The sequence below is a fragment of the Protopterus annectens genome, chromosome 12.part0 (assembly GCF_019279795.1).
Source record: "Protopterus annectens isolate FY-2018-M chromosome 12.part0, PAN1.0, whole genome shotgun sequence".
Taxonomy (NCBI): domain Eukaryota; kingdom Metazoa; phylum Chordata; order Ceratodontiformes; family Protopteridae; genus Protopterus; species Protopterus annectens.
In genome coordinates this window covers 347,954,265-347,977,770 of record NC_056746.1, presented here as the reverse complement: position 1 = coordinate 347,977,770, position 23,506 = coordinate 347,954,265, and the positions used below count along the sequence as shown (strand labels likewise).

General features: G+C 45.1%; 1 protein-coding gene and 1 pseudogene across 4 annotated transcripts in view; both read right to left on the bottom strand.

The window, feature by feature from the left end:
* The window catches only part of LOC122816558 (katanin interacting protein), a 3,576,055-nt gene that overhangs the window by 1,600,436 nt on the left and 1,952,113 nt on the right, over positions 1-23,506 (bottom strand). For all 4 annotated transcript variants that reach the window (XM_044089422.1, XM_044089419.1, XM_044089421.1 and 1 more), the window contains exon 11: positions 11,174-11,283. In XM_044089422.1, coding sequence (XP_043945357.1) covers positions 11,174-11,283 — 110 coding nt within the window. The remainder of the gene's footprint in view (positions 1-11,173; positions 11,284-23,506) is intronic.
* LOC122817400 lies at positions 3,950-4,099 on the bottom strand (annotated as a pseudogene).

Sequence of the window (23,506 nt, the reverse complement as noted above, 5' to 3'; positions counted from 1 at the left end):
CTGGGTGTGAGACACCACAGCGGCCCTATCTCCGCTTCTCCAGGGGCTGGGAGAATGGGGCCGCAGACCTGGCTTACCGGTGTGGCCCTCAGCTCACCCATGCTGACAGCTGACTCCCCCAGCCGGCCCCGGATCAGAGACATCACGACGGCCACATCTCCACTCCTTGGGAGGACAGAATTCTGGACCTGGCTTCCTGGGGCGGCCCCGTCCACCCTAGGGTTGGACACCCTGATCTAGCTTTCCCGGATGGCCCTCCACCCTCTCCAAGGAACCAGGCACCCCTGCCAGGTCGCCCAAGTATGTGATCCTCAGCCCACTCTGTGCCTGCACAGGTTCCGGCTATCAGGAAGAAGGTGCCAGAGTGATGGGCAAGACTGGGGACCTCATCCCACACAGGAGGCTCCACTGCCAGGTCTTGCTCCCTCCCTGGCCCGGTCGGATCGTGCGTCCGGCGATAAGCAAAGTCCTGCCGACAGTCTGGACAAAGGAGGAGGGGGCATTGTGTAGGGTGGGCCAGACGAGGATGGGTACTCCCTTCCCATGAGGGTGTGGAGCCAGTCCCACCACCTGTGACAAAAGCTTGGCTCGAGGGCTTTCTTTCAAAAGATCTCAGCTTTTTGCTGCTCAGCTACATATAAAACCCTGACCCAGAATCATATCATCTATGAATGATTTAGCATCCAGTTCCACACAAACGTGTGGTGCACTGCTGGAGAGAGGTGGCCCCTTCCATCCGTGCTCTGCACCCAGTGACGAGCGATGCTCCTCGCAGACCTCGCAGCTGGCTATCCCTGGCCAACTGGAGATCCATGGTGCTGCAGTATTGTCACGTTTAGGCGGGATTCTGACTTGGAGTTCAGTCATAATCTCACAGATAGTAGCTTCACACCATTGGCTCCTGGTTTCACTAGATAGTAGGTAGGGACAGCGGGAATCTCATTCATCCAGTCATATGCATCACTAATTAGATGACGAGGCATTTGTCTACCTTAAGAGAGTCATAGTTACTAACGCCGTTTACCCACGCATCATTGAATGTCTTTACTTTGACATTCAGAGCACTAGGCAGAAATCACATCACATCAACACCCATCTAGGGCCTTCGCTATGCTTTGTTTTAATTAAACAGTCAGATTCCCCTGCTCCGCACCAGTTCTAAGTCAGCTGCTTGCTGTCAGACGATGTGGGATGCCGATCAGGACTGGTGCCCACCACAGCCGGGGCGATCCACAGAAAGGGCCCAGCAGGCATCCAGAGTCACTGCTGCCATCCTCCCAGCCACACCAGGAGGGAGGGGACTGCGGTGAGGGGTAACACCTCTTCCAGCCGTGGTGCGCTCCCAAGTCCCACTTCACACCTAAGCCCGACCGACCCAGCCCTTACAGCCAATCCTTATCACAAAGTTACGGATCTGTCTTGCCAACTTCACTTACCTACACTGTTCTAACATGCCAGAGGCTGTTCACCTTGGAGACATGCTGCAGATATGGGTATGGCTCAGTGTGAGACTTACACCATCTCCCCCTGATTTTCAAGGGCCAGCAAGAGCTCACCTGATGCCGCCGAATCCGTGATGCTTTCCAGGGCGCAGGCCCCACTCTTGGGGCAAACGCTTTCCAGGGCGCAGGCCCCACTCTTGGGGCAAACCCATTCCAGGGCACCTTGCCCTTTACAAAGAAAAGATAACTTTCTCAGGGGCCCCACTGGCTTCTCTGGGATCATTTGCATCACTGCACTGGAGGCCATGATGCGCCCATCTCCGCCACTCCAGATTCAGAAATCTGAACCCAACTCCCTTTCAATCGGCCAAGAGCGAAGGACGCCATCGCCCCTCCCTTCGGAATGGTGCTCACCTATCTCGCAGGACCAACTGACCCATGTTGAACCTGTTCACATGGAACCCTTCTCCACTTCGGCCTTTAAAGCTCTCGTTTGAATATTTGTTACTACCACCAAGATCTGCACCCATGGCGGCTAGACCTGGGCCTTCATCCTGGGCTTCAGTGCCACTGCAGTGGCCTTCCTCCTCATCGTGGCATAGCCTCCTTGGCTCCCAGTGCAGGCAATGGCCTGGTATGGGCCTGACACACCAGTGCCATCCATTTTCAGGGCTAGTTGATTTGGCAGGTGAGTTGTTACACACTCCTTGGCGGATTCCGACTTCCATGGCCGCCCTCCTGCTGTCTATATCAACCAACACCTTTTCTGGGGTCTGATGAGTGTCGGCAAGGGGCGTCTTAACCCAGCATTCAGTTCATCCTGCAGCGCCAGTTCTGCTTACCAAAAGTGACTCACTGGGTACTCACATTCCACATCCAGCTCCAAGCCAGCCAGTCAGACTTCTTACCAATGTAAGGTTTGAGAATAAGTTGAGATCATTTCGGCCCCAATACCTCTAATCATTCGCTCTGCCAGATAAAGCTGCATCTGCCAAGTGCCAGCTATCCTGAGGGAAACTTCGGAGGGAATCAGCTACTAGATGGTTAGATTAGTCTTTTGCCCCTATACCCAGGTCGGATGACCGATTTGCACATCAGGACCACTACGGACCTCTACCAGACTTCCCTCTGGATTCTCCCTTTCCAAACATAGTTCACCATCTTTCGGGTCCCACCAGGTATGGTCACGCTCCACCTCCCCAAAGGGATGGGTGAGACGGGGTGGCGGTGTCCCACTTCGGCCGGCGCATGCTGGCCCTCACTTTTATTGTGCCATGGGGTCTCCTGCCCACCCTCGGACTTGTGCACCTGTTAGACTCCTTTGTCCATGTTTCAAGATGGGATGGGTGGGTCACTGACGTTGCGTAGACTCCAGGCACCTGAGGTGAGCCCGCTGGCCTGGTGGCGGGATGCAGTCGGGACACACTGAGGACAGTGTGGCCCACTTGACAGTCCCGCCAGGAGGCAGGGGTGGGTGTGGCGGCGGTTATCTCCCATGATCCCGGGACATGGCGAGGGCTGATGCCGCGGGCTATAGTACTCCCCTCCGGGGAGGGGAGCCTCCTTCCATGCAGCCTTCCTGGCTGACCTGGAGCCAATTGTAGCACAGTGACAAGGAGGAAGTGCACCCAAAGGCAGCCAGCATGGCCGGGGGACAGTCCCCCATCGAGGGATCCACCTTGCCTGGGCAGCCGATGTGCCTGCCAATTTGAATCTCTGGGTAGAACCACGCAGACCCCACATATTTACCTCTGAACGGTTTCACACCCTCTTGAACTCTCTCTTCAAAGTTCTTTTCAACTTTCCCTTACAGTACTTGCCTTCTAACAGTCTTGTGCTGGTGTTTAGTCTTAGATGGAGTTTACCACCTGCTTTGGGCTGCATTCACAAACAACCCGACTCCAGGAAGACTTGATCCTGACATGCCCGGGGAGGCCGCCAGCCTCACACCATCCGTGGGCTGAACATCGATCACAAGGACTTAGGCCCCCTGGATGGTGCCTGGGAGATGGTCTTCCATATGCACATTTCTATGCACCCATTACCCATGCTGGGATTCAACACTGAGCTCTTCCCTCTTCACTTGCTATTACTGACGGAATCCTGGTTAGTTTCTTTTCCTCCACTTAGTAATATGCTTAAATTCAGCGGGTCGCCACATCTGATCTGAGATCGTGTTCTGAGCGCGGTCGCGGATGGGGGGCCTTGGAGATGGACGGATGTGCCACCCCTCCCCTTGGCCCTCGCACCCGCCCCCCCCCACTGCTGAAGTCCGAGGCCCAGGAGGGCAGACGAGTGGCGATACTACAGACAGCCTCCGGGGGGGGGGGCCCGGATGTGTACCTCCTCCTGACACAGATGGGCTTCCCAGCTTGGGGTGGCGGGGCTCGTCTCCTCAATCCGCATCTCACCCTGGGGGTATGGGGGGGCCCGGCACAGGCTCTACCAACTCCCTGGCCTCGCCCTCGACTGGGGTGGGACACCCCCAGGGGCAAAGGAAGGCACGACAACCCTCAGACAGGCACAGCCTGGGGAGTAACCCAAGGCTACTGAACTTGAAGTGTCGATGATCAATGTGTCCTGCAATTCACATTAGTTCTCAAAGCCAGCTGTGTTCTTCATCGACGCACGAGCCAAGTGATCTACCGCTCAGAATCGTATCATTCTCTTCTCGGTTGCTGGGGACACCGCTGCCCACACAGCATCACACCAGTCATGAGCATGCAAGGTTTCACGGGCATTGTCGCAGGCACCTGGACAGGGGTTACTGGCCCCACCCCAGGAGATGGCAGGGAGTCCCATGGTGGCTGGCACGTGACCAAAATGCCGACCTTCTGGGTCTTCAAACCGATGTCCCACAGGGAGCAGGGTGTCCTCCACAGGTACCCACAACTGCCATTGAGTGGAGAGGGTGCCAGTGTTTGACCCCAGGGGAGGTCGGCATCCCTCCGCCGGGATGGCACCATCTCCCTCCCTCTCCTGCAAGGGGAGCTGGTCACCTCCAGGGTGCACGGTGGACTGCACCGCTGGGCCGGCTCCCCCTCCCCGTGGTCATCCCCTTGTGGTGGCGGAAGAGCACCCGCACCTCCCGCAACATGGATGGGACTCCATTCCTCCCGCAGCAGGGAGGTGAGGAGGGATGACATCTCCCACAGCAGGGAGCTGAGGGGGGATGGATGCCACCCCTCCTCTCACTTCCTCCCCCCTTGGGAGTCACAGGCTTAGTACCACCGGCAACTCTGCCAAGGTGTGCGGCGAGAGGGCACAGAGAAAGAGGAGAGATGTGGAGGGTCGGGGAGGCAGAGCTGCGAGTGGTCCTGGTACCCGGGGATGGAGCTGCCCCAGGACCCCAAGTGCTAATGATCCTTCCACAAGTTCACCCACGGAAAACTTGTTACGAGTTTTACTTCCTCTAGATAGTCAAGTTTGATTGTCTACTTTGCGCACCGCCAGGGGCCATGACCGACTCCAGTGGGGCCAATCCAAGGACCTCACTAAACCAATCAGTAGTAGCAACAGGTGGTGTGTACAAAGTGCAGGGACTTAATCACCACGAGGTTATGACCTGCACTTACTGGGAAATCCTCATTCATGGGGAATAATTGCAATCTCTAATGGGGTTCAGCGGACCTGTCGGGCAAGGGTAGACACATTCTGATATATTCAATGTAGCATGCGTGCAGCCTCAGGCATTTAAGGGCATCACAGACCTGTTATTGCTCAATCTTGTGTGGCTGAAAGCCACTTGTCCCTCTAAGAAATTGGAGATGACCGGATGGGACCACGTAACTAGTTAGCATGGCAGAGTCTCATTCGTTATCAGAATTAATTACACAAATTGCTCCACCAACTATGAACGGCCATGCACCACCACCTACAGAATCGAGAAAGAGCTATCAATCTGTCAATCCTTTCTGTGTCTGGGCCAAGTGAAGTTTCCCATGTTGAGTCAAATTAAGCCGCAAGCTCCACTTCTGGTGGTGCCCTTCCATCAATTCCTATAATTTTGACTTTGCAGCCATACTCCTCCCAAAACCCAAAGACTTTGGTTTCCCAGAACCTCCCTGGCAGGTCATGGGAATAATACCGCAGGATCGCTAGCCAACATAGTTTATGGTTGGAACTATGATGGTATCTGATCGTCTTCGAACCTCCGACTTTTGTTTTTGATAAATAAAAACATTCTTGACAAATGCTTTTGCTTTCATTTGTCTTGCGCCAGTCCAAGAATTTCACCTCTAGTGGCACAACATGAATGCCCTGACTGTCCCTCTTAATCATGGCCCCAGTTAGGAAAACCAACAAAATAGAACCGGAGTCCTATTCCATTATTCCTAACTGAAGTGTTCAGGTGACCAGCCCGGGAGGGTGCCTCGACCCCGAGCAGACACCTGGCAAGACACTCCCTTCGAGGATGGGACCTGGACCCAGACTCGCACTCCAACAGGATGCCCCTTCATCCCTTAACTCCCGAAGGCTGCTAAATCGTGCTGATCACTCGTGCCCGCTGGATGATCGGGGGGAGCAAACCTGCAGAATAAGGGGCAGATCCACTCTGATATGGACGTCTAGCCAAGAGGAAGAGGCCCGGGAGGGTGCCTCGACCCCCCCATGCACACATCTGGCAGGACGTTCCTTTGGGGCTGGGACCCAGACCTGGACTTGCACTCAGACAGACCTCTGCTTACCCAGCAAGTGAAAATTATTATTACACTGCTGGTTTAATTAAAAGAAGTCTTACTATTCTCAAAACACCCACTGATTATCTCCACTTGTACATGCACAAATGTCATCAAACTTATCAGAAGTTGGAGTACTGGCTATAAAAAGAGTATTATAAGTTGAACTCCAAGAAGACAATGTTGCATATGTACCCAATGTACCAACATCAGAGTCTGACTTGTGTTTTCAGTCGACATTTCTCAATGGTCAAATGTTCTTTCTTCCACAAGAATGCTCAGTTAGTAATGTAATTCTTATTATCCCTGTCAAGTTTTTTTTCTTTTTACACTCAGCTAATTCATTTTCTGATTTTTTAATGATGCTAGCTGACAAGTTCAGTTCTAACTTCTCTCCATATTTGCCTCCTGGACTCCCCTTTTTTCCTTCAAACTGTCTCTCTTGCCAAAATCACTCTAGATCAAATCTTTCAGCTCTATCCAAACCTAAAAACACCAGTTATATAAGTCCCAACGGCATACCTGGATATTTCCTAGTTAGTGCAAAACACAGCTTTTCCTAACCCCTCCTAAACCTCATCCACTTCAGCTTCTCCAATGGGTACAAAACAGATGCCTGGAGAACAGTCAGATGCATCATAGACCCTGGGAACTAAAGAACCATTAGACTCACCAGTATCAGCTGTAAGGTTATGGAACATACCAGGGTTGACCTTTTAAATAATCAAATATGTGCTCCACAGTCCCAAGCCCTAACTGCTGTGGTTTTGTAAAGGTCAACTCAATACACTTCTTTAAAAGAGTAACTGAAGACAAAGACAAAGGCCAGTCTCTGTACAACATCGACCTGGACCTGGCCAAAGACTTCTGATATAGTTTCCCCTTACTGGCATTATTGATAAGCTTGCTTACCTTAACATCAACCCCTATGACGCCAACTTTCTTACTGACAAAATACATATAGTGAAGGTCAGTTTTACCTCATCCACACAAAGAAACTTCACTAGTGGTGTTCCACAGGGCTCAGCCCTGGGTTCCTTCTCTACAGCATCTAGCATCTACTTTTCTGATGTGAAATCATACGTCAGGGTCATATGGCTAATTAAATTTGCTGACAATTATAAAATGGATGTGGTCAAATCCCTTGCTGACACGCCAGTTCTTTAAGAAAGGCTTGATCATGCCATCACCTGGAGTTCTGACCACAGACTGTAACTCAATGCCAAGAAAAATATAGTACAGTTACCTAGGAAAAATAAAATGATTCAATTGCATAATACATAAATTATACCCTCCTTAAACTGGGCACATTCACTACAGATCAGGACATAGTCACAGAAAATGAACTAAACTTTGGCCACTGTGGTTTAAACATAGTTAAGAAATTGATATACGTTTCTCAATTAAGCATAAAAGGAATATCTCTAGAACTAAGGAAGTCATAATCTCTTTTTGTCTCTTCCCTTATTAGACACATCACTGAACGCCCCTTCAGGACGTACCTCACCAAACATCAAGTAAATATAAAAGACTCCAAAGATTCCTAAGAAAAAAAAATCGTACGATTTAAGCTCCTTAAGTTACCCAGACAGATTAACAGCCCTGCCAATGCATTCCCTCTTTTTAATGATAACTTTTGCACAGCCTTCCAAACTATGTAAGCCCTTATTCTTCTATTTAAATTATCTCCACCTTCAGAAAACTGGTAATACTACAAATACACATTCCAAAGACCTCACTCTACATCATAACATAACCAGGTCTTGCTGACATGACAGTTACCTAAACCAGTACATCCTCTACCTGTGGAATATACTTCTCCTATACGTCAAACAACTGAATATGCTAGCAGCTTTAAAAAAAAGTTTTGATGACAGGATAGGCATATGTAAATTCACTCCTTGGGTATAGAGATTAGTTGTAACCAATTAGGACAAATCATTTACTGACTAATTTCCTGAGTTATACTGGCTAGTCTTCTCAACAATCATCAAGATATCTTGCCTAGAAATTACAAAGCTACAACAACTTCCATGACCTCATCACAGCTGACTTGTAAGAAAACTCAAACAAAATCAGGGCAGTTCACCATCAAAATTTTGTTGTGGGTAATGGAGAGGTTAGTGGAAAAAGGGTGCCTGATGATAACAATCTTACTGATAAAAGACATGCAACTTCCACACACTGAGAGGATGAAAGGCTCTGAGTGGTCAGAGCAGCCAAGCTGTACAATCTGTCACCCATACAGTGTAGCTGAACATTTGTAAGTCAGAGAAATCACGGTCTTCTTTCATGTGCATAACCAAAATACCTAAACCATTAGTCAAACAATTGGAAAATCAAGACTTGGAGAAACTTTTTCAATTTTCAGTCAAAACCAGGAAGCATGCAGTCAGACTCTCGTTTGCAAAGGCAATCTTATTACTCACGCTTCAAGAAAGATTGGGGGTTACTCAAATTCTCTAAAGATACCTTGGCTTCACTGGAGTTCACATCTCAAAGGACCATCAAATCTGCAATGATACCCACTCTCAGAACTTACTATTGTGATTATCACACTTATACTAACTGGCCTTTTTTTTACAGGAGCAACTGCAAAATATGCCTCTTCCGTCAGCAAAAGGCAAGCGGACACTTAATGAGGAGTCACAAAGATGCTCTCTCACAAAGAAGGTTAGATTCCCAAACAATTTTTTCTCAATGGTCACAAAGTTTCAGCATACATAAGAATAATGCCACTGGCTTGGACTCCCCAAGTTATGCAGCCACAGCACTTTTCCATCTGACACACAGAATTGCATTCCATGGATTAGCTCCAAACAGAAACTTGGACTCTCTAAATTTAGTAACAACTGCCACCATTTTAGTATTGCCTACACAAGCTATGATGATAGAACAGGTGAATTAATGTCAACACAGACCTTTAATTCAGCTTACTGTTGGTCAGAACTCCTAGTAACACTAGTTTCTATGAAAAATTCATTTATATTTGTTTACTGGGTAGTGCAATGATCAATACTGACCAATTTCGGGCTCAGTTTGGGCAAAATACAAAATATTTCACAAACAAAAAATACAAGAATGCAAACAATAACAGAGTAATAATTAAACTGGCACCAGCGAAATGGTCTAGTGAATGCAAACTTTACATCAAGATGTCATTTTCCCTAACCACTGTATGTATGTGTATATGTGTATATATATATATATATATATATATATATATATATATATATATATATATATATATATATATATATATATTTTTTTTTTTTTTTTTTTTCCTGCATGTTAATGTTACCCTGTCTTGCTGACCATTAATATCCAATCCCTCAGCTTGCTCCACAAGATTCCATTTGCTCCCCTGGAAGTAAGAGCCCTATGGCTAAGTGTTTCCTCCTAGGGGATAAGCCACAGGCGGAAGAAAGAAGAATTTAACTATCTGATACCAGGAAGTTTTGTTATAGTACATGACTTGTAACATGCCCAAGGCTCGGCATTCAGTAGGAATCAGCATGAGTATGTCACTCATTTCTGCAACTGACATAACCCCTAAGACAGTCCTGTCTCCCTTGATGCAGGTATGCCTGTTGAATCTCTGGTCTCCATCAGGGATTCAACAATGGATAACATACATTCCCACATCTTGCCCTCATAGGAGAAGCACGTCAGCAAAGCCAAATTACTCCTTCTCAACACCAGCTCCGGCAGGCACCCAAATTGCTGATCAAACTTAGATCACCTAGGTCATAGGGCTTTATATCCCCTTCATCAATACAGATGGCTCCTTGTGTACTTTGCTAAGTACCATGTATAAAGATTCCGACAGTAGTTATTTTAATTTGTTGCTTGAATGCCGACTGTTCACTGAGTCTACCAAACATGATTAGCCTCTCCCTGGACTATTTCCAACCAATGTTCAGGAATGGTGAAGAGATCAAGGCACCATGGGACAGCTATATACTGCTGCCAAGTAGTGTTTTCTGCTTCCTAGGTTTCCACCTCCTGCACACATCCGTTGCAGCTCAGGGAAAGAGGTGCAAACGGCCGCAGTTCCACTTTCTTATGGATAACAGCCTCTGCACATCCCTGGCCACCACCAGGAATCAACAGTGATATGTTGTCAGGTGTGCATACCCTCTACCTCAGGATGGGTGAACAGGCCAGTAATCAAACACAGGTCATCTGGACTACATTTACCACCAGTACAGGGTTTGCATGCTAATGGTGGCTTTAATGACTGCAGTATATACTAGAAATTTACTTTTGGAATATCTTTAATTATTAGCTTTAATATCACCATTCTATTTGAATAATCATGGAATTTAAGATACAGGATAATTTTACTTACATATTGCTAGATGGTTTGCTTTTTTATCATATATCTTGTTATAATGTCTCAGCATTAATCATTTATTTTATGTTGAATCTGTTTGGTGACTCTTTTATCCTGAGTTGCCTCTATAATGTGGCATTTGTTTTAATGGAATTTATCAGAGTGATAAAACAAAATTAATAAGTACATGAAATACAAGAAGTAGCAAACATACCAGGCTGTTACAATTACCTACTGTGTATGACTTCTATTCTGAGTCTACTAAATTATGCAATTTAAACTGCAGAGTATGAACCACAGCTTAATTAATCTGAGAATCTTAAATTATGTTAGGTCTGTTGATCATGACTAAACATTTATTTTGGGCAAACAGTCTGAAATGAAATGAATGGTCTACTAAGGCACGTGTGAATGTAGGTTAAAGAGGGAGATGCTCGCCCTTCCAGATATGCCTCTTTGCTTGTTTGCATCCCACAAGCTTACTTTTCACAAAAGGCCTCACAAAATATTGTTGCTGAATTCAAACTAAGAATTTAGGTAACTACAAATAAAATCAGAAAGATTGTACATTCAACTCTTCTACCGTAGTTGACATCAAACGTATGACAAACCACAAAATGTATTCACTTACAGATAGATCATTAGGTGAAAAGATACTGGAAAGAAATACTCAGACACTTCAAAATGTTCAACAAAGTTAACTATTCTGCAGTTACCTTGGTTCCAAAAGGCTAATTCTTTCAATAGCCTTTGTGACCACATTCTCTTTGACTTTTCCTGATGATGAATGGACTCCTCCAAGTGCAGGAGCAGAAGCCGATGTTAACTATTGAAACAGAGATAGAGTAACAATAATCGTTAAAAGAGCATATTTCTGGGTCTGAGACCCTAGGTGAGATGGGCAGTTAAATATCAGAATTGTAGGAAGAAATAATAAAACATATACTTTATGATGAGCATATTACAGCCGGCATGTTTTAAGGCTCATCCACATTAGTCTGATATAAACAAATGGCAGTTATCTCTAACTGGTTCATCATGAAAAGGAGCACATTGCAAAAAATATAAGTGTATTTTTAAATTAAACAGCACACTTGGCACTGTTCTTGTCATAAGCAGTGGATTATATAATGCTGAAACAATTTGTACATACTTCATTAATGCACTAGTACATATATGTCTAAAATGTTTTGCAAATTAAAAATTAAATTCTCTATCAGGGATAGTCACATTATTAACACTTTTTCTGCAGTTTTATCTATTACATTACTATAAACTTGTAGTATTAACAGCTCACCTCTGGGCATCCAGAAGGATACAAATCATCAGCTCAGAATGCTCACAAATCCATAGAACACCCACTAGTTAGATATCAGAATTCAAAATGTTGCATCAGACCTAGTTCGTATAAGATATTTTTGGTTACAGATGTAAATTATAGTTGTGGGAAGTAGTCCTTTGTAAGAGTACATCAACAATCACCAGCCATGGTCTGTACTTAGCCAGGTTAGTATAACAAGGATGAAGGACATTGCATTTGGGCACCACAGTTGGAGGAGGTCAATGCAAAAAGAGAACTGAATTATGGAAAAAAGTAGACCACACATAATCCACCTAGGGCCAAGTTGGTAACAAACCAAGTTATGTTTCTATCCTCTCCAAGAATTTCTCTCACAGACTAAAACATAGCTTTGTCTATAGTAAGTGCCCTGCTCTGGGAGGTAAGCCACTTAATCTCTGGGGCAAGGGCTCAGGGAAGCATAATGAAGAAGGGCACTGACATACTTGATGGTTGGCAGCTTGGGGTGCAAAAAGTATAATAAAGAAATAGGGCAAAATGTCAAGCAGTTTCAAGACCCATGGTGGTGCTGACTCCATAGCTAAGAGATTTTGGCACTAACTATTAGTTTGCTTGTGTTGCACAATACACTGGAAAAATGAAGAACAGGACTGACCAGCAGAACAATTAGCTGGTCAGTTTGACAAATGTAAGAGGCCGAAGAGGAAAATTTGTCAATCCTTTCATAACTCTATGAAACCATGGATCTGATTGCTGAACTGAAAAAAAGAGCTGCAGTGGCCAACAACATAGTGGAGAACCTACAGACTATGTCAGGGAAAGTTGTTGTTGTGTCTTTCGGCTTTTCCCGGTTAGGGGTTGCCACAGCGGAACTCCGGTCCACTAATGATTGGAAGTTGATTTTTACGTGCTGAATTGCCAGCCCTAACGCACAACCTTCAACGAAGGTACGCCCATTCACGCATGTCTCCACTCAGAAAACACTCTAGCTGAGAGTCGAACCGGTCAGCGCCTTACTGTGAGTCAAGGAAAGTAAACATGTAAATAACAGATATCCAAGAGCATGTGCCAGAAAGACAATTAGAAATATTACCGATAATTTTTTTCCAAGATCAGCTGCAGATTGGGAACAAGACAGAAGTAAAAACAGAAAGGGCATATAGAGCAGGGGAAACAAAGAAGTTGAACAGACCTCCCTTGAAAGCCATGTCCTAGCATGCCTGTGCTGACATAAAGAGAAGAAAGAAATCATTTAACAAATGAAAATGCTACATGGCATTCCATACTGTAAGAATGTTTATGAGTGTAACAGAGAAACTACAGCTGTGCAAGTTGCACTTACCACAACAATAGGTGCTCAAATTCTTCACTGCTGCAGAAGCCCTTGGCTATTTAGATTGTATCCCGCCTAGGATAAAACAGATGTCCAGTCTTCAAAAAGCTCTGCGTCCCTCCCATATCTACACTCTGACTGTTGATCGGCTTGCTCCTTGGAGGGAAATCAGGAGTCAGAGTGTAAAAAACTTCAGAACGTTCTTGCCCAAACAAAAGGAGACAGCTTACTCATCCTGAAACCCCAACATATAGTTTTATTTATTGCAATAACAAACTACTGTACTTCCCCGAAAATAAGACCGGGCCTTATACTTTTTCCCCTGCCAAAATACGCATCAGGGCTTATTATCAGGGGATGCCTTATTTACTTCCCCCTTGTACAACAATCTACATTTATTCATGTACAAAAATCGACATTTATTAATGTACACAAATCGACATTTATTCATGTACACAAATTGACATTTATTTGGTACTTTTCTGTTACTGGGCAACAGTTCTAGGTAACGTGTTAACAGTTGTGTGAGAATTCTACATAAACAGTGCAACAAACATTTCAACTTCAGAATATCTACATCTTGGCTTTCATGGTGCAATATTCCATGCTTAACAGAAAGTACAGAAAAATCTCAATACATGTCTATTGGAGGAGGGCAATAAAACAGGTGAATAACTGTCACTTTTAGAGTGGTGATGCTTTCTTTATTCCTTACCCAAACCGTAAGAGAAGAATAATGGAAAGTCATAAAAATGAAGTCTGAGAACTAGTGGCCTTACTTTGTAACTACCCCTTGATAATGAAACGTTACCTTAATACAATAAAGTCAAAAAACTGACAAGAGCTTGTTGGCAGCTGAAAGCAGAAGCAATCCATTCTATTTCCCCTTAACGGAAAAGTTATTCAAATACAGTCATGTCATCTTCTTCTGGAACATTGTCACAAGTCTCCAACCCCCGAATTCCGGCCTGAATTTTTTGCGACTCCATTCCTGTAGAACCATTGGACCCAATCTTTCATGCCTAGCAATAGAGCTCTCCTTAAATGAGCACTGCTTGTCCATGTAGCCTGCTCGTAGTTGCATTGGCAACACAGCTGCCAGTGATTTTATCCCATGAATTCTTCACCCAAGTCACGACCTCTTGCAGGCTAGGCTTCACAAAGTTTCCAAGCTGATTTCTCTCCATTCTATTTTCAATGTAGTGATTGAGTTCCACACGCAAATGGTCCTTGAATGGCTTGTTTATTGCAATATCAAGAGTCTGGAGAAAGGCAGTCATTCCTGCAGGAATCAATATTTGATCTATTCTTCTCAGTGCAAGGAAGTTCCTCATGTCTTCGGCACAGTGAATGCTGGCTGAATCCCAGACTAGCAGACCTCTTTTGCCACCTCGCAAAACAAGTGGCAGCATTACATCAACCCACTTCCTTATAACTGCTTGTGTGCACCAGGCTTTTTTGGTTTCAAGAATGTAAATGTCAGAAACACATTCAATCGTATCTTTCTTGCCCTTACTAATGATTAGAGGTGGGGTTTTCTTTCCATCTAGATGAACTGCCAAAATACAGGTAACACGTGTACTTTCGTAACCAGTGGAGGGAATGTAGATTGACGAGGCACCCTCTGATCAATTGCTGTTTGAGATCCTTGGCCCATAAACACTGCAGTTTCATCTATAGCAATCATGTTGGAGAGTTGGTATTTAGAAAAGTCGATGCCATCAACAAAGGACTTGAATGCAAGTTCACGTTTAATAACTTCAGTATCTTCCAGCTTGAACAATGTTGTCGATCTTCTTAGAGACAGTTCATATCGCTGAAGGGAGCCATCCAGCCAATGTTGTGATGCTTTGAATTCTTCTGGGGATATTTCTAACTGTGGTGCCATTGCAAGGGCAAATGCTTGAATATCACCCTGCGAACAACCAAAGCCTCTGCTTTCCTGTTAGAAATCCATTCACAGATGACGTATTCCAGCTCAGCAAATAATGGTTGCCGACCTTATCCACACTTGCACTTCTTAGCATTTCCCTCATCCACCTGTTGACTGAGGTTATCATACTCTGCTCGCCATTTTTGGACCGTTCTGAGATCTAACTTCTCTTTGCAGAAAGCCATCAGATTCTTTCCCTGGCAGTCCTCCACAATTCCTTTCTTGCACTTGACGGAATAGCTCTTTCTTTTTGCGCTCATCTTGTCTGGGGGGATTAATTGAAGACTTACGAGACAGGAGTGGCAACAAAAACACAGACAGTTAAAAGGACACAACCACACCCGTTTATCAAGTGCGCACTTTTGACGTGCAACGTCTGTACGTTGACCAATCAAAGTACACCTGCCAGTGTTTACAGGCCAAGGATCTCAAATGTCAAGTGTGAATGAGGATTAGGGTTAAAGTAAAAATCATGGAGGACTCCCAGGGAAAGAATCTTGCGACTGTTTGCAAAGAGAAGAAGTTGGGTGTCCGAATGGTCCGAAAATGGCGAGCAGAGTACGATAACCTCAGTCAACAGGTGTCAATAATATTATTATTTTATAATTCAACATGTCCGTCATGTGTTGTTGATGATCTTAACTGGGGCTTATTTTTGGGGTAGGGCTTATATCATGACTACCCTGGAAAACCATGCTAGGCCTTATTTTCTGGTTAGGTTTTATTTATGGAGAAATACAGTACAGAAGGGGGGTTGAGGATGGGTAGGGCTACTGCAGCAGTGAGAAATTCAAACAAGTACTGTTATAGCAAGTGCAACTTACTCAATAGTATTATGATCATAATTCACACTGCTGCAGTACCCTTTGGCTTTTTGGGTTGACTACCAAGGCTTATCCACCCTGAGAAGAGAAAGGATAACAGTCCAAGAACTCCTGATGAATGGTCCTAGCAAAAGCCAATCCTGGACCTGGAAAAGGAACCCAATGTGTAATGCTTTGTAAAAGTATGTGCACAGCATGATGTAGTTGCCTCTAGAATGCTCCTAGACTCCAGCCCTTTCTAATAAGCCATCAAAGAAAACAAGGAACTATTACACTATGGCTTATTCCAGCCTAGAAATGTTTTACCAAGGTGGCACGGTAACAAGAAAAGATATAGTAATGAACAATCAACTGGAAATGGCTGAATTAACACAAGTTATCCTTTTCCAGTCCATACTAAGAATTAAATAGATGTGTAGCCTTCCTGTTAGTAGATCCAGTCAGTGACGAGCCTTGTGGTACTTGTTTCTCACCAGTTCCACAAGAAGGAAGAAAGTACAGTTGTGTGAAATCTTAACATAATGGCAGATGTCTTGCTCTTCACTGTCAAAGTATTCATAACACCTGTAAACACCTTGAGAGGTTTTGGGGAAAAAAAAGAGGATGAAAAGCCAGAAGAGCTCTTATCTCTTTGACTATGATGTCCTCCTTCTATTGAAAAAGTGACTACACTCCCTGCACCTTTATGGTGCCAAAAGCTGCTCTCCATCCCTCGTCTGAAGCATCTGTGAACAGCTCCTGAGATGGAAGAAGGGGGTGAAAAGGGAGCCCTGGATTTAGAGACAACTGTTGGATCCACCAGCGAAGTTCTTTCTTGAGACAAGGTAGCAGACATACAAATTCTAGGGGATGTACATGTTGAAGATAAAAACTGACTTCAGGAACCACTGACATTTCCTCATGTGGACTTTGGCCAGAGGAAGCATAGGGATGGTGGATGCCATGACTCCCAGAGCTCAAAGAAACTCACTGGTTGTAATGGAGGCCAGAGGAAGAAGGGTTTGAAAGAACGAAATGAGGGTCAAGGCTCTGGGAGGAGGAAGGGATGCCATGATAGGCACCATCTGAATCCTGCAACCCAGAAAAACGTGGTCCTGAGAAGGAGTCAGAAAAGACTTTTGAAGTTTATTGTGAATCCTAGACTCTGTAGAAGGGAAATGACAAAAATGAAGATTTTTCAACAGGATCTTTGGAGAGGATGCTTGAAACAGGAGGTCATCCAAGTAAGGAAGGACTTGGATCCCCTGAATCCTGCAAAAAAGCAATTGATTAGTAGCAAGGCATTTGGTGAATACCTTGGGTCAGTAGAAAGGCCAAAGGGCAAGGCAGAGAACTGAAAATGCCAGGAAGCACCAGAGAAATGTAAAAACTTCCTGAAAAGGGGACAGATTAGAATATGAAGATAAGCATCCTTGAGATCCAGACACACCATATAAGCTTGAGGAAGCAAACGAGGGGAACAAAGTCTGAAGGTACAACATTCGAAAGGAGGGCACCTTCAGAAAAGTGTTTATATGAGAGAAAGTACAGTTGTGTACACCTACCATAAATGTAGATGTTCGAGTGTCTTCACTGTTGCAGTCATGACTGTAGGGTTCTCCCCTGCCAGCAGGCAGCCCTCGGTCGGCCAGAATCCCTAAGTCTGGGTCCGGCGTCGGCTGTTCAGCTACACTCCCTGACGTCAGAGCGCCAGGAGTACAAAGCTGACAGCCGATGCCATCTTCTCCAGTTTTTCTTGCCCCAGATGTCAGGAGTCCCAAAATGAAAAAGGCCCCAAAACCTTTGCAAATACACCTCAGAAGAATGGTGAAAAGTAAAAATAAGAGGGGACAGGAGGGAGGGAAACCCAGACTGCAACAGTGAAGACACTCGAACATCTACATTTATGGTAGGTGTACACAACTGTATTATGTTCATCATGTTTCACTGCTGCAGTCATGACTGTAGAGTAGAATCCCAAAGCTGAAAGAAAGTGAGGTGGTCATAAAGAAGAAGGGGCGGCTAAAAGGCCCTGCAAGACTGCAGAGGCAAAGCCTGCCCTAGACTTAGAGTAGAGAGGTAGATTGTAGTGCTTAGAAAAAGTATGCACTGAACTCCAAGTTGCAGCTTCCAAAATGTCTTTGGTAGGAACTCCCCTGAGGAAGGCCGCAGAAGTGGCAGCAGCTCTGGTGGAATGAGTCCGTATACTCCCTGGGATTTGCTTTCCATGGTGTGAATAACAAAATCTGATTCCATGAGCAATCCATTTAGAAATGGTCTGTTTTGAAATGGATTTACCTTGGGAACTTGAAGCATAAGAAACAAACAATTGTTCTGATTTTCTGATGTCCTTGGTTCTGTCCAGGTAAAAACGTAGTTGTCTGTGTACATCCAAGGAATGTAAGATCCTTTCCCCTATATTTTGAGGAGTGGGGAAAAAGGTTGGAAAGTGGATAGTTTGATTTAAAGCCACTTTGGAAACCACCCTAGGTATGAAGGTAGGATTAGTCCTCAAAGATACCCTGTCTTGATGAAAAATAATATAAGGTTCCACAGCCATAAGAGCTTGTAACTCTGAAACTCTCCTGGCATAGGTTAGGGCTAACAAGATTGCTGTTTTCCAAGATAAAAACTTGATGTCAGAAGAGGCAGCAGGCTCAAAAGGAGGCAAGGTTAGTTTTTCCAAAACATAGTTGAGATCCCAAGCAGGAATGGGAGGAGATCTAGGAGATCTTAAGTTCTTAGCTCCTCTGAGAAACTGTCTCATGAGCTGGTGGGAAAAGATGGGAGGGTCTGTATTATAATGAGCAGAAATAGCAGAGGCATGTATCTTAATAGAAGAGAAAGAGAGACCCTTATGTAAGAGATCTGTCAAGTAAAGTAAAATTAAGGTAATGTTAGGAAGAAGAGGATCAGAATCCTGAGCCTGCATCCAGGAACAAAATCTTTTCCATTTTCCTGCATAAGATTTTCTAGTGCTAGGACGTCTGGTTTCTAAAATGATATCCATAACCTGCTTGGGTAGGAAAGAAGAAATCAAAGGCCCTGGATTAACCAGGCCACCAGGCTGAGAGTTCTGACATGAGAGTGTAGAACCTGACCGTGATGTTGGGACAGAAGGTTCGGAGACTGAGGTAAAACCCAAGGGGGCTCCAGACATAGTTTTTTTAGAGTAGGATACCAAAACTGCCGAGGCCAATTTGGAGCCAGCAAGATTATCATCTTGGGCTTGTCCTGTTTTATCTTCAGTAAGACCCGTGGAAGAAGAGGAAGAGGCGGAAAGGCATACCCCGAGAGGTTCTTCCAACTGAATAACAGGGCATCCACTTTCCAAGCTTCTCTGTGGAAAGTCCTGGTGCAGAAATTCTGTAGCTGATGATTGAGATGGGATGCAAAGAGGTCTATGTGAGGACATCCCCAGACTGCTGTTATCATCCTGAATATTTTGGTGTCCAGCATCCATTCGTGTGGATCCGAAAGGTTTCTGCTCAGACTGTCTGCCAGGAAGTTTTGTTTCCCTGGTAGAAACTGAGCTTGAAGATCCAGATTGCAAGCTAGAGCTGTGTTCCATAGATCCATGGCTAGTCTGCAGAGGGGGTAGGAATGAGATCCCCCTTGCTTGTTTATGTACCACATAACTGTGGTGTTGTCTGTCCGTATTAGTAGTTGTCCTGGTTGTAAAAGATTCCTGAAGGCCAATAGAGCTTTCTGAACGGCTAACATTTCCTTTAAATTGATATGCAGGTGCTTCTGATCCTTTGTCCAAAGGCCCTGCAGACAGTTGCCCTGAAAATGGGCTCCCCAAGCATAATCTGAGGCGTCCGTGGTTAGAATCTGAGTGGCAGGAGGCAGACGGAAGGGTTTCCCTTTGTTTAAAGCACATGCCCTGGACCACCAAAGAAATTCCTTTTGAAGGCAAGGAAGGACGGAGATCAGTATGTCTAAACTGTGGCAATGCTGAGACCATACACTTTTTAGGTACCACTGTATTTTCCTCATGTGTAGTCTTGCATATGGTACGAGAAGGATGCAGGAGGCCATGTAACCCAAAGCCTGCAGGAATTTCCTTGCAGATAGCTGAGTTAAAGTTGCCAAGGTTTTGAAAGTTGAAGCCAGCTGAAATTGTTTTTCAGATGTCAGAAATGCCATCTGGGTTGTAGTGTTTAGAAGAGCACCCAGAAAAGTTATCTGTTGTGATGGAGTCAAATTGGACTTTTTTATGTTTACAGAGAATCCCAGGAACTTGAGGAGGTTCTGTACAAATTCTAGATGCTGGAGTAAGACATCCTTGCTGTCTGCCTGAATTAGACAATCATCCAGATAAGGGTAAATTTGAATTCCCTTGAGTCTGCAGTAAGCTACTACTGGAGCCAGGCTTTTGGTGAAGACCCTGGGCGCAGTAGATAATGCAAAGGGCAGCGCAGAGAATTGAAAGTGCCTCGATCCGGCTATGAACCTGAGGTATTTTCTGCGATCCTGCCTGATGGGAATGTGTAAATATGCCTCCTTTAAATCCAAAGTTACCATCCATGCATTTTTGGACAGCATTGGAAGTAGCTGCTGTAGAGTAAGCATCTTGAATTTTGGAATCTCTAGAAAGGTGTTCAAGACTGACAGATCCAGAATGGGTCTCCATGAGTTTTGCTTCCTTGGGACTAGAAAGGGCCTTGAATAAAACCCTTTTCCCCTCTCTGAAAGAGGAACCAGTTCTATGGCATTCATAGCCAAAAGAGCTTCCACCTGGTTTAAGGCCTCCGTCCATTGATGTTTTGGAAGGTCTGGCCATCCGCTTAGCCTTGGCAAGGTATGAAAATGGAATTTGTAACCTCTTAAAACCACATCCAAAACCCATTTGTCTTGGGTTATTTGAGTCCAATTTTGATAAAAAAGAGAGAGTTTTCCTCCGAGAGGGGCTTCCAGGGAAGAAATTCCTGTAGCCCCACAGAGGGAGTCATTGAGTTTGTTTCCTTTGAGATTGTGACCTGTCCTCTCCTCACCTAGGGGTGGAAGCAGTCCACTGTCTTGGTCTACAAGCAGCTTGTGATTGAGGCCTCCCTCTGGAACGTCTATATCTACCCCTCTGAGGCCTGTCTGAAGAGGGAAAGGACCAATTTTTCGAAGGCCAATTCCTGCTAAATCTAGGAGGCTGTACTTGTAAGAAATCTTTAACTGTTTGCATTGATTTCGCCTTATCCTCCATCTTTTTAATCACCTCTTCAGCTTTTGATCCAAACAAAACATTAGACTGAATAGGAGCATCCAATAATTTTGCCTTTACCTGTTCAGGTAAATTTTGTTCCTTTAGCCATGCATGCCTCCTAATGACTGTGCCAGAGGCCGCAGCCCTACAAGAAGCCTCCAAGGCATCAAATCCACAATGTAAACCATGCTTCCCAACCTGTTCAGTGGCATGCAATAAATCATGTAATTCCTTATCCTCTGCACAGGCAGAAATGAAAGTAAGCTTTTGTTTTAAGACATACAATAGAAACTGCTGGTATTTAAACATATGAAACTGACAGTTTAAAGCCCTAATGGACAAAGTAGCAGAAGTGTACACTTTTTTGCCCTATCTTTCTAAGGATCGAGAATCCTTTTCAGTAGGAGTAGGATTTTTGGCAGAAGCGGCCTTAGCTCCCTTAGGACCCTGGGAAATGGTTTCAGGGTCAGCAGAAGGGTTCTTGTATAAAAACTGATGGGAATCAGGAACCCTGTAATACCTATCAGGTTTCACAGGAGCAGGAGGAAAGGAGTCAGGGGTTAAGTTAGCCTCCGAAAAGGCATCATCCACAATATCCAAAACAGGAGGGATAGCCAGGGGTCTATGTTGGGGAAGAAGAAGAAATTCCCTCAGCCTTTTCTTGGATTCCAAATACTCCTGTCCTTCCCAGTGGAAATGTTCCCTCATTTCATGCAAAGTTTCCCCAAAAGAGAAATCCTCAGGGGGAGAAGCTGAAGGGATGGATTCTTCAGCATCAGAATCCTCATAAGGAGGGAAAGAATATTCCTGATCAGAAGAAGAAACTGAGGAAACAGAAGCCTGATCAGAGGAATCATAAGAAATATCCTGCCTTGGCCTTTTGTCTGGAGGGGGATGAGAACCCCTAATCATAGTAATCAAATCCTCTGCCATCTTGAGTAACTGCTTCTGTGACTTGGAAGCTGGTTCAGAAGAAGCCTGTGTAGAAGTCTTTGATTTTGAAGGAGTCTTTGCCTTTGTCTTTGCCTTTATTAGTAGCTGAGTAGGCCTGAAAACCCCTTCTGAAGCCGGTACCTGCACAGCGGCTCCGGACCCATCCGAAGGAGCGTTGTCCGAAGGTCCTGCAACAGAAATATTTAAAGGCCTGGTTGGTTCCTCATGAGAGTCCGTTTCGGCCATCGGTTCTGAAATGGCCGACGACAGGGGCTGCAAAAGCACCTCACTGACGACGGCCGAACCTGAAGCTGGCTCCGCTTGTGCGTTATCATCAGATTTGGACCTCGGAGGCCTGTCTTTATCCTTGCGACGTTTATGAACTCCGGTAGCCGGGACCGTATCCGACGACATTTTGTAGTTAAAGCGCCTACCGAAGTAATGAAAAGCAAAATCGTACCTTCGCTTAATTGTACGTTGATTGAATCTAGCACAAAACCGACAACTAGCTACGTCGTGGTCAGGGCCCAAGCAAGGAATACAGTAAGAATGAAAATCCTTATGAGGTATTTGCTTCCCACATGAAATACAATTATTAACTTTTTCTGACATCGAAGTGGAGCAAGAAAAAAGTTTCCCCAACGGGGTACTTAGCTTTGAGTGGAGAAGAAAGTCTTCGGACCGAAGTATATCAGCAAAATTCATCAGGAGTCCGCCGACCGGCAAATGCGAACTGCTATCACTGCACGGCAAGAAAGACTGGAGAAGATGGCGTCGGATGTCAGCTTTGTACTCCTGGCGCTCTGACGTCAGGGAGCGTAGCTGAACAGCCGACGCCGGACCCAGACTTTGGGATTCCGGCCGACCAAGGGCTGCCTGCCGGCAGGGGAGAACCCTACAGTCATGACTGCAACAGTGAAACTCGATGAACATCTATAAAACTGGTATCCAAGTACCCTGTTTTCTGGGTACTAGAAACATCATGGAGTAACCCCCCCAAGTACAGGCACCTTTTGAATAGTACCTTAAGTCAAAAGATCCTGAAGCACCACTAGGGAAAAAGGACAACTGTTCCCAAGGGGGATGAGGAATGCCCATAAAAGGGGGGAAGGGATTTCCACACCATGAAATATCCCTGGCAAATAATGGACAGGACGCAGGAATCCTGAGTAATCTGTAGCCAAACAGGAAGACAGACAGAAGGTGAAGAGAAAGAGGAAAGTGGCTGGGAAGAATAGAATAGTCATACAGCATCTGGTTTATCTGAAAAGGAAGAATTCTGAGGCACTGAAGTCTGAGTAACCTTAGCAGGAGGAGCCTGCTTGATGCCTTTTTACCCTTAGGAGGAGGGCAAGATTGCCTGCAAACAATGGCTAGCTTATTGGGGTAGCTTCTCTGAAATTTAGGCTCAGGAGAAATGGACACATGTTTAAGTTCCTGTAAAGCCTTACCCTTATCCTAAAGGAACTTAAACATAGCAGCAGCAGCTTCAACAAACAAGTGTTTATCATCAAGAGAGGCATCCATCAACTTAGCCTTAATATCAT